Here is a 16087-nt window from a genome sequence, read left to right as displayed (position 1 = left end):
TATAGTTATCAAACGAAGATTTATTACTACATAAAACATCTTATTATATCATACATACACACGTTTTAATTATATTAAACTGTGCTATATCACATTTCATCTTTGATTTATTTACATAGACATGATCTGAATGAAATGAATCAAATTTTAAATCAGCTGATTTTTAACCTTTAAAGTAAATATATGTATATAACTACATATATATTATACATTAAAGTGTTTATATTACGATCTGAAAGATAATCAGCATCAGATTATCAATAATAGTCCTATAATTCTCTAATCATACATTCCCGTAATCACATATTTTTGTTTACTTTAAGGTAAAATTATCCTGGCGAATTAACTAACAAACACCGACAAGTTTTCATTTTTTTGGTCCCGTCGAGATTTACCGTGCGATAACGTAGCGTGAATGACAAGTGCGCCTGATCTGGAACACTGGGGGCATAGTTTCAGTTTTACTTGTTAAGTGAACATTTCGCGCACGGAGGAGCTATAATTTATGAATGTGATGAAATAAATTTGGATGTAAATTATATACATGAAGGATTAAGAAATGAATTTATGAGTTGGCAGTTTTTGAATTGGAAAGGAACTACTTCATCTGAATCATTCACAGGTATGCGTACATTATGTTTGTATATTATAATTTGCATTTGTTGTAAGCCCATTCTTTCAAAGGGGCACACGACACACATATGTCTCTTCACATATAATATAATATAATAAGCAGTTTGAGCAAAAAGGATGAACAATTAGTATATCTATAGATAAGGCATCAAAAGCGACTTGAGTCTAAGGATGATATAAAATGTTAGATTTTTGTGCGATGAACATACCTTGGGGCGTCGGACCCTTATGCTTGCCCCCCACCCCCACCCCATTGGCTGCTATATTTTGCTTTTACTTGGATATAAATGAGAGAAAATATGTGCTACAGTATAAAGTGTACGCGCTGTTGTCTGACAATGAAAAAGTATGCGTTGTATATACAAAATAAGCAATTAAGTTGAAAATTTTATGATTAAGCTGATGTTAGACAACATAAAAAATGAGCACGCTCCCACACGCACATATAATTACATACACCTGCATTTATAAGCCAAACTTCTTCCGTTATAAAGCTATCATCATGAAAATAAACGTCTGATATTAAGCAACAGCGGTGTATTAATTATTTGTACTGTATAATTATGTAAATATGAGCCGCGCCATGACAAAACCCACATAGTGCGTTTGCGACCAGCATGGATCCAGACCAGCCTTCACAGTCTGATCAGGATCCATGTTGTTCTCTGACAAACCCTATAACAAGTATAGAAATTGATAGCGAACAGCATGGATCCTGACCAGACTGCGCGGATGCGCATGCTGGTCTGGATCCATGCTGGTCGCAAACGCATTACGTTGGTTTTGTCATGGCGCGGCTCATTTGATGTAATTAAGACGTTATTTGCACAGCCATGTTTCAAGACATAAAACATATACATGTAATGCGTAATAGTATTATATGAAACGAGTTAGTTATTCCTTTTTATTTTGTAACAGAAATCAGCAAAGCATTAATATGTTCAGTGTTTCCTCACCTTTTCCCTTTCATTTCAAATGTAAACCCTAGAAAAAATAAACCAATACCATGTAATAAATCTTTGTTTTTTGTTTTTGTTTTTTTTTTGCTCTTGGGAATGTGTGATACCCCCAATAACAAAATTATACTGATACATACCAGGTGCTAAAGAAAACCCCGAAAAACTCAACTGTATGAATCAATGAAAATGCTGTACTGTTATTTATATTTGCTTTGCCTGAACGCCTTTGAAGTTTTATTTCTGTCATCAGTGTAAAGAAAAGTCTGACAAAAAGTGGATTGAAAATGTCTGGCACAAATGTGCCAGACGACTTGACTAGAAACTATAAGACTAAGAAAATTTTGTCCATAATAATTCAAAGGATGACAAGGAAAGTTGGACACGAAACATGTCCATAGTAATGAAATATAAAATTAGGTTACGTAAGAACAAAGAAAAAAGTTAACCAACCATGGCGATTAGATATGAAATTTTTTTTCACACACCCAAAGTGGGCCTTTTCGAACAATTTAAAAAAAATCGCACGTACTCGCGTATTCCAAACATGATTAAAAAAAAAGAAACCAAAAGAAGTTAGGTGGTAAGTGGCGACAACTCCTAGAGAAAGAATGAAATGGATTTTGGGGAACCCTATTTTATTGATTTTATTATTTTACATTACACCATCATTTTTAAATCATGTGTCTTCTCTGCTTTAAATTTGTTTATCTATCAATTCAATCGTAAATCCCAAATACTTGACAATGAAATCATACTTGCAAAACACTGCATTCAACTCAACTAATTAAAACATTCAAGATGTTCCATAACTTAAACAGTTAATTAAAACATTCAAGATGTTCCATAACTTAAACAGTTAATCATTACATTTGAATATTTCTGTATACATATTATATAACGTTCGAGATGTAAATGTGGTTTGTCGCTGTAAACACTGATACCACTTGTTTAACTCGATTAACATGTACTCATATACACATCCTTATATGACAAATTTTAATTAAGGCTTGATAACTTTTATTGCTATTTCAATTTACAGTTTTAACAACGAATCCGTTGTTTGAAATTTTATTTTCATCTTAACATAATTATAACCTCTATTCTGTCATAAAGTGGGAAAACGTCAATTTCGTTGTTTTTTTATGTTACGAATCAAAGGCCCCCTGTTTACTAATATTTGCCGGGAGTCTTGTAACCCCACTTAAAACCCACATTTAAATAAGGACCATCAAAAAAAAATGAAAATAACGACCCCAAATGTAATTCCTATTTTTTTTTCAGTTTTTTTCCTCACTTCCATTTTTCCAGCAAATTTTTTGGGCAATATGACCCAAAAATGAGCGATACAAAATCAAGCCAAGAATCGCACAAAAAAAAAATCGATAGTCAATTTAATTTAAGAGGATATTTCTTTATTATCGTTTGCATATTTTTCCATTTTCCTTTGCAGACATTTTCATTTAAAGTGCTTTACTGGTTATATGCAAGAAATTCAATTTAATGATTTTGGGCTTTTTGACCTTTCTGACCTCAGTGGAGCGCCTTTAAAGTGTGTTTGAGACAAACATTAAATGATATTTTATACAAAAATGTGATGCACCCTGTTAAAACTTTACAACTGTATTTGGGGGGGTTTTTTTTTTAAAATTTTTTTATTTTTTTCCCCTTTTTTCCCCTCTTTTTAATTCTTTAATTATTTTTTTTCTTTCTGTCAAAATTTTTTCCCCTATTTGTTCACCACGAGAAACTTTAAAGGGGGCTTTGAATAAAAATATCTTAATAAAATTTAAAGAGACATTGTCATATTTCAAACATGTACGTGTATAAATAACACGGGCATACGCTTATGTTGAAAAATAAATATCGACTTAATTGGTTTACACAAGAACAACACAGATAGAGTTGAAGATAATATCTTTACCACACATCTTTTACACTGTATTCTTTATAACTTGTATTCTTGACAGTTTGGTCAACCTGATCAACCCCCAAAGGACATATTATAGTACGCTTTAAGGCATGACGTGTCAATGATAAGTGCAGTTTTGAAACAACAATGTTAAAATGCCTACAGATACAAGTTAGAAAATGTCGTATAATTATATACAAATACCTGCAAGGGAAAAATTGCTGTACAGATTATAACAGATTTATTTCCTTATCTATATTTATAGCTGCCTAGTAGAGGTGAAGTACACAAAAACGCTAACTGCATTGTTTAAGAAACATTTAAATGTGGTAAAGCAAATATGGTGGTTTGTTTCATTTTTTTTCTAACGAAATAAGATAAAGGGAAAAATGACATTACTTTACCTCAAAACATATATAACCTTAACTGTAATAACTTAATAAGACGTTACCGGAGAAAACGTCTAACATTAACAGTCCTGTACATAGTACATGTTTGTTCTGGGATGGCGTGGTCTTATAACTGGATTTGTTTCTTCCATAAAACTGATAATATACCAACTATATATAAGGCTCGAAAATTTGCTTTCAAAACGCAGATGAACACGCGGACTTTAAATAACGCCATGACTATTTATCCCTATTTCATATATATATTTTAAACACTATACTTTCTTCCTTTTTTGTACCGATATTGCAACAGTTTGCATGCCTGAACGTTGAAAACTTAAGTGCTTGTTTCTGAAAGATCAGCTGAGTAAATTTAACAAGAAAGGACGTAAGACCTTCCCAGTTACATGACCTAGATAATTAACTAATTCGACATATGTTTTATATGAAGGTTATATTTGTAAGTGAAAATAATATTTAGAAAGCTTTCAGTCAACATAATTGCACAAGCTGCAAGCATATGTTATATCTTTAAAAAATGTAAACGTTCTCTGTGTGTACGTGTCAGATAAGAATGGAAACGACCTTTGCAAGTAAGATAAACATAATGTATGTTCTAACAAATGTTCTTACTTATATAAATGTTTAAAAAAAAAATAAAAACAAAACCCTGGCAAACATTAATCAGAAATACAAACGTTCACTTCTTTTAAATCTTTAAATTGTATCTATTAAATAAGATATATTTATTAAACTCAGATATCATTTATAATCTTGCAAACCTTGTGAGGTACACAATGTACACATCTACTGAGATATAAAACATTTATATACAGATAGCGGTAAAATCTCCCTGAATTTAAGAATATTTATAACCAGTTTAATAAAAATAAACATTAATTTTTTTTTAAAGAAAATCGTACACATTGTTCTGTACACATTGCACATATTTTAGTATTCAATCATCGGAAACAAACTGAAAATTAATTTATCTGAAGATACTACATTAAATTTAGAAATTAGAAATGATCAAAAGTGCCATTTTAGGAATAAAAAATCACAAATCTTGTAATCTGGATTAATTGTTATATTATGTAAACAATATCTTTTTCTACCAAACACTATTATGCACAAAAGTCTAAAAACATAAAATTCGAAATTCTTGCATAAATCAAGTGAAGCACTTCAATTGGAAACATCTGCAAAGGGTAATAAAGAAATTTAATTAAATAACGACTTTTATGCGTTTCTTAACCCGTTTTGTGTTAAAAGGGTTGCAACGCTTTTCATTTTGCATCAATCTGGACAATACAATACAGATATATCATTTCCATCTATTTAAAACAAGTTTTAGCAGTGCAGCCTACAAACGAGTTGGGCATATATTTTTTAAATGCATCCGTATGGCGTAAATCCTTAAAGAACCTTCGATTTTTCTCCTCCTTAATTACGTGGGCTTTGACTTGTAAAGGAAAAAGCAATACGTTTATATATGTAGTATATAAATCACACCACAATTGTCCTTGTTGGTTACGTAGTTCACATAGACATATAAGGTCGTGTCAATATGTAATACAATATAAAGTTTATTTTCTAATTGCGCTCGTGACTGTTGTGTTTGTGTAAACTATGCTATGCCACAGACCATGGTACCAAAATCATAAGAATTTTTTTCATTAAAAACACCTTACAACAGTAAATGGCTGGTAAACGCTGTAAAAGTGCTGAAATATTGACTTACATAAAGCTCGAGCAAAACTTGGAAAATCTGTTATAAATGTTGTATAGTAATGATATTTGTAATATTTATGGCAACAATAAAGTATCTTCTGCAACTGTTTCGAGGTGAATGCATGAATTCAAAAAGGGCATGTGTCAATTAAAGAAGACTGCAAGTCTGGTAGAAAACGCTAATTAGTTACTGTTAAATTAAGCTTATCATTGACAAAGATGCATTACTTTCACTTGCCAAGACAGCCCTTATGGCAGGGATAAAATCATGCCCAGGAGGTCAAATTGGAATAATGAGATCACTTAATTGAATTCGAATAACGCGTTTAAATAATTTTATTTGAAGCTTAACTGTCCACAACTAAGATATTTGGTATGCAACATTGTCTATCGAACATCAGTTATAGCTTTGGTCATTTAGTTTACACAGATTTGTAACTATGGTATTTTAGTTTACATAGACTTGTAACTTTGGTCATTTAGTTAACATATATTTAAAGTTTCGGCCATTTGTTTTACATGGATTTATTACTTTGGTCATTTAGTTTACAAAGTTTTATAGCTTTGGTCTTTTAGTTAACACAGTCTTTTAACTTTGGTCAATTAGTTTACATATATTTAAAGTTTCGGCCATTTGTTTTACATGGATTTATCACTTTGTTCATTTAGTATACAAAGTTTTATAGCTTTGGTCATTTAGTTTACAAAGATTTGTAACTTTGTTCATTTAGTTAACATATATTTAAAGTTTCGGCAATTTGTTTTACATGGATTTATAACTATGGTCATTTAGTATACACAGATTTGTAACTATGGCCATTTAGTTTATTTTAGTTTATAACTTTGGCCATTTTACTTAGATCATTTAGTTTGCATGGAAGCAAAACTCTCTCCAGGAACTGCCTGATATCAAAACTGATCATTTAGTTTAACATAAGAAATCACATTTACATTATCTTGTACAACTTCTTTGTCTGCATCTTATATACCGTATGTAGCGTGATTTTATTGCCTACTTGAACTCAACGAATGTCATATAAATTAAGTCCCTTCGTCTGAAACTTTATAGCATAGAGCTTATAAATAGACATTTAGCATGTAACACCGAGAAGTTACGTCCTCCCTACAAGTTGAATAAAATATTTTGTAGGCCTAAAGTGGCCTACAGCCTGATTTTCGTACACTTTTTGTTTGATACACTTAAGCTCCAATATGTCTAGAGAACTTTCGCATTTGTCAAGCTATGACCTTCAAAGTTACATTACTTATAAAGCTTTATGTTTCTTTCACAATGGCTAACCATGAACTTCAGCGTATGACCTTCTTTTAAATTTCTTAGCTATGACTTCAGAAAGTCTATTGAGTTATAATACTAAACTTCGACATTTGATGACGTCAATGATGACCGAGGGTCCTTCTTTTAAAATTTTCATTTATCTTCAAATCCTTGAAAGTTTCAATGTGATATCAAAATTTGACCGTGGATAACTTTAGTGTGACTCAATGGCCTATTTCTACATTAATGACGATATGACGTTTTCTAGCATTGTATATCAGGTGAGGTGTCTAGAACCATCAATGCCCTATTGGTTTTAACTTGCAATGACTGTGTTTATGATCAATATAAACAAGGCACAGCCGGTGATTCACTGACATATTGACAAATCCTTGTATAATCACAAAACGTCAAATTATATCTTCCTAGTGAAATTCGCCATTCCGAATGAGAAGAGGTTTACTAATGAAAGAATCGTTGCTTTCTTCTTCTTTTTTTGATTTGTTGCATATATTAGATATATGTTTATATTTCAGATCACAAGATGTCCGAGTCGGCAATAAATCACAAAATGGCCGATTCCGGATCACCAGGAAAATATCGCCGTGTGATCGGGATTTGCAGAATCACAGTGATTATTCTCAGCGTAATAGTTCTAGCATTAATTATAGCATTTGCACTTGTGGTCACTAACCTACAAGACAAATTAGACTCTAAAACAGAGAGTTGTCCTACAAGCAGTAATACAATCCAGCTTCATCCACCAGATGTCTTACCACCGTTCCATGATCTTACGCGAGATGAAATATTATCCGTAAAAGAGTTCTTGTACGGGCAACAGGACTTGAATTTAGTAAGACCGTCTGAAATAGCTTGTGATAAGAGCTACATTTATACAATGGAACTTTACATTCCTAACAAAGAACAAACTTTGAATTATCTTGATAAAGGTAGATCACCACCAGTTAGAGAGGCTTCTGTTGTCATATTTAGGGGAGACAAACCTGAACCATACGTTCAAGAATTTATCATTACTCCTCTACCTAACCCGATAAGCAAAAAAGCATTGACACCACGCCCATTTCGCTACCGTCCCTTAACTGCCCCTGAAATTGTTGGGGCAGTATCTAAGCTGCACAGTGAAATAACTGCTAAAGCTGGTAAGGTCTTGGAAGAAAGTTATGGTGGAAAATTAGGAGATTGTGCTGAAAATTGTCTAGAGTTTCAAATGATCACACCTATGTCCCCGGCATCTTCCGGAGAACCGATGGCAAGGAAAATGTGGTTTTGGCTTACACCAGTTGTTGAGTTTTGGAGTTTGCATCCATTAGATTTCTTAGTTTCTTATGGACCTGACAAGTAATGAGGTGGAAGAATATACTATTGATAAGATTTATTATGGAAATCAGATGTTTAAGTCACTGGATGATCTTACTAGGTCGTACGAAACGGGTTCAGTAACGAAAACGAAAATTCCTTTCCCGACAAATGATAAGAATCTGTATTCCTCCATGCATAGAAGAGGAACTTTATTTCCAGAAGAGCCATTATCACCCCCTAGAGAATTTGAACCCAGCGGGAAAAGATATTCTATAGAAGGTAGACATATCAAATATATGGGATGGGATTTCGACGTTAGAATGTCAACAATCTCTGGTCCTCAAATATTTGATATTAGATATAATAATGAGAGAATAGTCTACGAATTAAGCTTGCAGGACATTGCAGTATTTTACTCGGCTGATAGCCCGGCACAAAAATTTGCAGACTACATTGACAGCGTGGCCTTAATAGGGTCAAGAGCCCGATCACTTGTTGCCGGAGCTGATTGTCCCACCCACTCTACTTATCTTAGTGCTGACCATGTTATAGAATCTTCAGAAGATCCATTCCATGTTGAAAGAGCATTTTGTGTGTTTGAGCATAACACTGGACTTCCGCTGCGCAGACATTTATCTAGTTCCGGTTCAATGTTTTATGAAGGAATGATGGATATTGTTCTGACAGTTCGAACAATCGCAACTGTGGTTAACTATGATTATATTTTTGACTTCATATTTCATCAAAATGGGGCGGTTGAAGTTAAAGTTGTGTCTACAGGATATATTCTTACATCGCTAAGATTTGCTGCAGAAGATAACTACGGGTTCAGGCTGCGGGATCACGTGACCGGAAACATCCATCATCATATGTTCCATTTCAAAACGGACTTGGATGTTCATGGGAAGAAAAACAGATTTGAGTCTATAGAAATACAGCCTATGGAAGTCGATAATTCACAATGGTCTGTGAAACAAAATACTAGATACTCTCAAACAAAAATGGTTCGAAAACAAATAAAATCAGAAAAAGAAGCCACTGTGAAATACAACTTTGAAAAGCCCAAGTATTTAACATTTTACAATAATGATTTTATGTCATCTTCTGGAGTACCTAGAGCCTATCGACTGTTTACAAGAGGTGTTTCTAAACAGGTAAATTTAATCAAGATGTATTTACTGCAGGGGAGGATCCATGATTTTTAACACGTTCTTGACAAGGGATAATAAATAGGGAGTTTAGCCTTTCACTAGTGTTTCTAGGGGTGGGTCACGATGGAGTGAAAAACCAACAAAACAAAACAAAAACACAACATCAAAAACGAACAAATAGAAAACAAACAAACAACGTAAGTTTACATCATGATCATTATTTAATATTATATATCATGCATCACAGCCAAATCCTCTTATCCGTTAAACGTTACGAAGTAAGTGTGACATGTATCGTCCAAACATTTAACCTGTCCATGCTTTATGCAATGGTTGAACGTACTATTGTAAGCCTATGATATCCTTGCTATTTCACATATTTTATTGTATGTGAGAAGTTAGCAGTTAACAGTGAGCTCAGCAAAAAGACATAACGATTTATATAGGGAAATCAATGATCTGCTGTTATGCTCAGCTGGGTAGGCAATTTAGCAGAGCATTCCAAAAAAAAGTGTAGAAATGCTCTGCTGGTATGCTCAGCTGGCTAAGCAATCTAGCAGGCCATTCCTAAATATAGTGTAAAAATGCTCTGCAGGTATGCTCAGCTGGCTAGGCAATCTAGCGGGGCGTTCCAAAATATAGCGTTAAATGCTCTGCTGGTCTGCTCAGCTGGCTAAGCAATCTAGCGGGGCGTTCCAAAATATAGTGTGAAAATGCTCTGCTTTTATGCTCAGTTGGCTAAGCAAACTAGCGGAGCATTCCAAAATATAGTGTAAAAAATTAAAAACTTCTTTTACTACCCTAAAAATCTACCGGGACGTTCCAAAGAAAATTTTAAAAATCTTCTTTTTATGTTTTTTTGCTAAGCAACGGGGGGGGGAATTCCAAAAATATGGAAAAAATGTCTGCTTATGTCATCTACAAATCAGCAGGGTACTTTAAAAATAGGGTAAACCCTGCTTTATGCTCAGCTGGCAAGCCCTAGCGGGGACATTTCAAAAATATTTGTAAAAATGCTCTGCCTGAATTGCCTCAGCTGGCTAGGCCAAACCCAGCAGAGCATTCCAAAATAAAGTTTACAAAATGCCTCTGCTGGTATGCTCAGCTGGCTAAGCAATTAAAAATGCCTTCCGCTAGATTGCCTAGCCAAGCTGAGCATTAATATTCCTGCAGAACATTTTAACACTATATTTAGTAATGCCACTGCTAGATTGCCTAGCCAGCTTTTATGCATTCCAGCAGCAGTCATTTTTACACTATATTTAGTAAATGCACTGCAGACTCCTAGCAAGCCTTAGCTAGCCAGCCGAGCATTCATTTACAGCTAACATTATCGTCACTACACTACTATCACTTGTCACTGTTACAGTGTCTACAGCTAACATTACCGTCACTTTACCAACTACCTATCCCTGTTACTGGCTACAGTATCTTAAAAACTAACATTACCGTCACTACCACTACTATCACTGTCACTGTTACAGTGTCTACAGCTAATATTACCGTCTCTACCACTACTGTCACTGTCAGAATATCTACAGCTAACATTACCGTCACTACCACTACTATCACTGTGTACAGTATCTACAGCTAACATTACCGTCACTAGCACTACTATCACTGTCACTGTTACATTATCTACAGCTAACATTACCATCACTAGCACTACTATCACTGTCACTGTTACAATATCTATAGCTAACATTACCGTCACTACCACTACTATCACTGTCACTGTTACATTATCTACAGCTAACATTACCGTCACTACCACTACTATCACTGTCACTGTTACAGTATATACAGCTAACATTACCGTCACTACCACTTCTATCACTGTCACTGTTACAGTATCTACAGCTAACATTTATCCGTCACTACCACTACTATCACTGTCACTGTTACAGTATTTACAGCTAACATTACCGTCACTAACAATACTATCACTGTCACTGTTACATTATCTACAACTAACATTACCGTCACTTCCACTACTATCACTGTCACTGTTACATTATCTACAACTAACATTACCGTCACTTCCACTACTATCACTGCCACTGTTACTGTATCTACTGCTTACATTAACGTCACTTCCTTCCTTTCATTGTCACTGTTACAGTATCTTCAACTAACATTTCCGTCTCTACCACTACTGTCACTCTAACAGTATCTACAGCTAACATTACTGCCACTACCACTACTATCACTGTCACTGTCAAAGTATCTACAGCTAACATTACCGTCACTACCACTACTATCACTGTCACTGTTACAGTGTCTACAGCTAACATTACCGTCACTACCACTTCTATCACTGTCACTGTTACAGTATCTACAGCTAACATTTCCGTCACTAACACTACTATCACTGTCACTGTTACATTATCTACAGCTAACATTACCGTCACTACCACTACTATCACTGTCACTGTTACAGTATCTATAGCTAACATTACCGTCACTACCACTTCTATCACTGTCACTGTTACATTATCTACAGCTAACATTACTGCCACTACCAGAACTATCACTGTTATAGTGTCTACAGCTAACATTACCGTCACTACCACTACTATCACTGTCACTGTTACAGTATCTACAGCTAACATTACCGTCACTACCACTACTATCACTCTCACTGTTACAGTATCTACAGCTAACATTACCGTCACTTACCACTACTATCACTGTCACTGTTTCAGTATCTACAGCTAACATTACCGTCACTACCACTACTATCACTGTCACTGTAACAGTGTCTACAGCTAACATTTACCGTCACTAACACTACTATCACTGTCACTGTTACAGTGTCTACGGCTAACATTACTGTCACTACCACTACTATCACTGTCACTGTTACATTATCTACAGCTAACATTACCGTCACTACCACTACTATCACTGTCACTGTTACAGTATCTACAGCTAACATTACCATCACTACCACTACTATCACTGTCACTGTTACAGTATCTACAGCTAACATTACCATCACTACCACTGCTATCACTGTCACTGTTACAGTGTCAACAGCTAACATTACCGTCACTACCACTTCTATCACTGTTACTGTTACAGTGTCTACAGCTAACATTACTGTCACTACCACTACTATCACTGTCACTGTTACAGTATTTACAGCTAACATTACTGTCACTACCACTACTATCACTGTCACTGTTACAGTATCTACAGCTAACATTACCGTCACTACCACTACTATCACTGTCACTGTCTCAGTATCTACAGCTAACATTACCGTCACTACCACTACTATCACTGTCACTGTTTCAGTATCTACAGCTAACATTACCGTCACTACCACTACTATCACTGTCACTGTTACAGTATCTACAGCTAACATTACCGTCACTACCACTACTATCACTGTCACTGTTACAGTGTCTACAGCTAATATTACTAGTTAAATTCTTTCATTTAAAAAAATGTTTTTAAATAATTTGAAATCGTTACAATATTTTCTAGTAATAAATGGGGAGCAACTATAATTCTTTAGACTCGAGATCCTCCTTTTTGAAGAGTATTCATTTAGTAAGGATGAGACATGGGTTCAAACCCCACTCTTGGGAAGGGGTGGGGACTTTTTTTAAACAAAATGAAAATAGGTAGCTTTACGTTTTGAAATGATTTTATTTCCAGGTCCTGATGGTAAACTTCGTGTTCAGATTGTATATAGATAGTTATAATTAAAGATATAGCAATGTCCTATTGACAGACGACAAATAGAAACAGCTACCTTTCTATTTCGCCAAAACTTAGGGATACCTGTTTTAATTAAGTTAAAATATTTTTCCGATTATGCTTTTCTTTTTTCTCTTTAATTTTTGTTTCTTCAAAACTATGGGTTCTAGTGAAACTATTCTTTAGTTGATAAAATTATATTTGTTGGTGTATTTCTGTGTAACTGATGCAAACGAAGATGCTAAATTGCATTTTTGTCAAGAATATGATAAAGTTTTAATATGTGAAGTGCCAGTACTTTTGAAACTTTTTATAAAACTTTTCTGATAACAGCGAAAAACGGCCAAAACAGAACAGGAGTTTTAACTGATACAACGGGTAAATTCGCATCATACAGAGTAATCAATGAACTTATGCCAAATGTATAAATTTTTTAGATGGTTAAAGAAGGCACGGGCCAGGAACCATCTGTGTCCTGGGCGCGGTACCAAGTCGCAGTGACAAAGTACAAAGAGGAGGAAAGGCGCAGCAGTTCAATGTACGCCATATGGGACGCCGAGCGACCTATTGTCAACTTTCAAAGTTTTATAGACGATGATGAAATAATAACTGATGAGGTAAATATACAAATGATGAAATATTTATAGTAATACTGCTGATTTCCATTGAATAACTAGAAATCTAGTACCATAAAATGAAACCTAAAGCAGGGCTGAAATTTTGATTAGCATGCATTTAAGACCACCATCAAATGAAAACCATTGTAATAAACTTCACTACAATCCAACTAATAATTCAGTTACTTTGATCAGTGCAAAATCTCTCTATGTTTGAACGAAAACCTTTAATTTTAAATGCTGACATGGCATATCAAAATATCAGAAATTTGACAAATTATTTCAAATAGAAAACCCGTTAAAGCCATTGTTACAAGGGAGAATACTCTCACTTCACCTTATATTTATTCAGGTTGAACACAATACTACTTTCGTACTTGTAAGTCAGTTTTCTTGCATGCCATACAAATTCAAAAGGTTTAGGAAGCAATACGAGCTTGGATGGTTGTTTTATTGAGATGTTTTGTTTTAACATAAATGTTATATCTAAGAGTCCATGTTCAGTTCAGTTCTTAAACCGTGCAAAAAAATCTCATTATTTTCAGGACCAAGTAGCGTGGGTAACAATGGGTATACATCATATACCGCATATGGAGGATTTCCCGGTGACTCCTACCGTCGGACTTGATCTTGGATTCTTTCTTCTGCCATATAATTATTTTGATGAGGACCCTGCCATGGGCTCGGGAGATGCCATCCGCATTGAACCAAGTAGTAAGAAATCATTAAACCATGGGCTGAATATACATAATTATGGAAAGTCAGAAAAAAGACAATGTCTGCCAAAACAATCAACTTTTATTGAAAATATTCAGGAGAGACCAAACAGTTTATTCGATAAACCAACTGATAGTGTAACTATCTAAACATGATAAACCAAATAATAAATGTTACCAAAGCAAGATTGTAATGGTGTTTTTCGGTAAATAGACAGTGTGAAGATTTGTCGTCGCGCAGCTTTCAGTTCTGAAGGAATCCATGTATTTGCGTATATTGATCCGCCATAAACCACTATAAAGGGGAGCTAATCATGTGTTATATTCACTGACATATTCATCATGGATTACTTACCTTGACCCAATACAGAGGAAAGAGTATTAATCATTAATTATCATTTCATCACAATTTTTTTTGTAATTATCCACATGTAGTCTTTGTTTGTTTGAAATTTATTTGACTTAAAGTAACGAAATAAATTTCTAGTACATAGATGATTGAATTTTATTAAAAATACATGGACATTATATCTTATAATTTTATGTGTACATATACATGAAGCTTGTATGTTTTCAAAAAACAATTAAAATCCAACAGCTAGAATTAGTTTATAAATATGCATTTCTGCAAGATCATTTCCTTAATGCGAGTGTGTGTTTGGTGTAATACATATCTGTATTGTACCTATTTCAGTCATGTTGAACGTTTGGAAAATAAGATAGGCTAATATGTTTCATTCACAAATTTGAATTCATCAACAGTAATCAAATATGACATTTGCTATCTAGTAGTAAATATATGCTTATTAAGTCTAACGTTTTCCGAATGAATTTATTTAACCTATTTTCTGTCATACATGTATATATTATACAAATACAATGTAGCAAAAATAAATCTGATAGATCTATGTTACCTTAGCTTACACACGTGTTAACATGAAATATATCTGATAGATCTATGTTACCTTAGCTTACACACGTGTTAACACGAAATAAGGACCTTGTGGAAAGGTTCGTGAAGTAATAGACCAGATGAAATGTAAATTTTCAAGCTATATATGTATTGACAGCCATGGCTTTGTTAAAATAAAATAACATATATAAATGATTATTTAAGTAAGTGTCATCTACTAGTGTGAACTATTATAAGGTAATGACTATCAGTGGTCCAGTTTCGACACAGGACCAGTTCCGCATGTTTCAATGTCATTTTTCTAGAAAACCGGCAATTATAAGAAAATGAGCTGCCAACAGACACGTTTGACACACATTGCATTATATTATCAAAGAAAATTCAAATATCAGAAATATTTAATTGAAAACGGCATTGAAGAAACCGGAGCTGATCCTGTACCGGAACTGGTTACTTGACTGTATCTATTTGTTTAAGCATATTTATTTAAGCCCGATTGCAAAACAAGTTCTTTCAACATATATTAAACACTTTCGAGTCCGCTCATGGAACCAACCAGTACTGGTGTCAACTGAAGAAACATGGTCGTGACCCGATTAGGGCTCGAACCCATGATCCCTGGGTTGAGAGGCAGACACCTTAACCACTAGGCTACCGCTCCCCTTACACTGTATATATTGTTAAGTGCGAAACTGAATTCTTGTGGAAGAATATATAGCTGTTAAGCACTTTTTGCTAACCGAGTCTTTTGAGGATCTTGCAACT

The 16087-nt window shown here is 34.3% G+C and overlaps 1 protein-coding gene across 1 annotated transcript; it reads left to right on the top strand.

Annotated features, from left to right (window-relative positions):
• Positions 1–285: 285 nt before the first annotated feature.
• Positions 286–15013, top strand: LOC132731808 (putative amine oxidase [copper-containing]). Its single transcript, XM_060718070.1, is given in 5 exon segments — positions 286–622; positions 7434–8239; positions 8241–9371; positions 13514–13693; positions 14239–15013. Coding segments are annotated over 5 exon segments (2493 nt in total). The 5' UTR covers positions 286–567; the 3' UTR covers positions 14560–15013.
• Positions 15014–16087: the final 1074 nt, after the last annotated feature.

The sequence above is a fragment of the Ruditapes philippinarum genome, unplaced genomic scaffold (assembly GCF_026571515.1).
Source record: "Ruditapes philippinarum isolate M1 unplaced genomic scaffold, ASM2657151v2 ctg63_1_1_1_1, whole genome shotgun sequence".
NCBI classification, from domain to species: Eukaryota; Metazoa; Mollusca; class Bivalvia; order Venerida; family Veneridae; genus Ruditapes; species Ruditapes philippinarum.
This window is presented reverse-complemented; position numbering and strand designations above follow the sequence as displayed.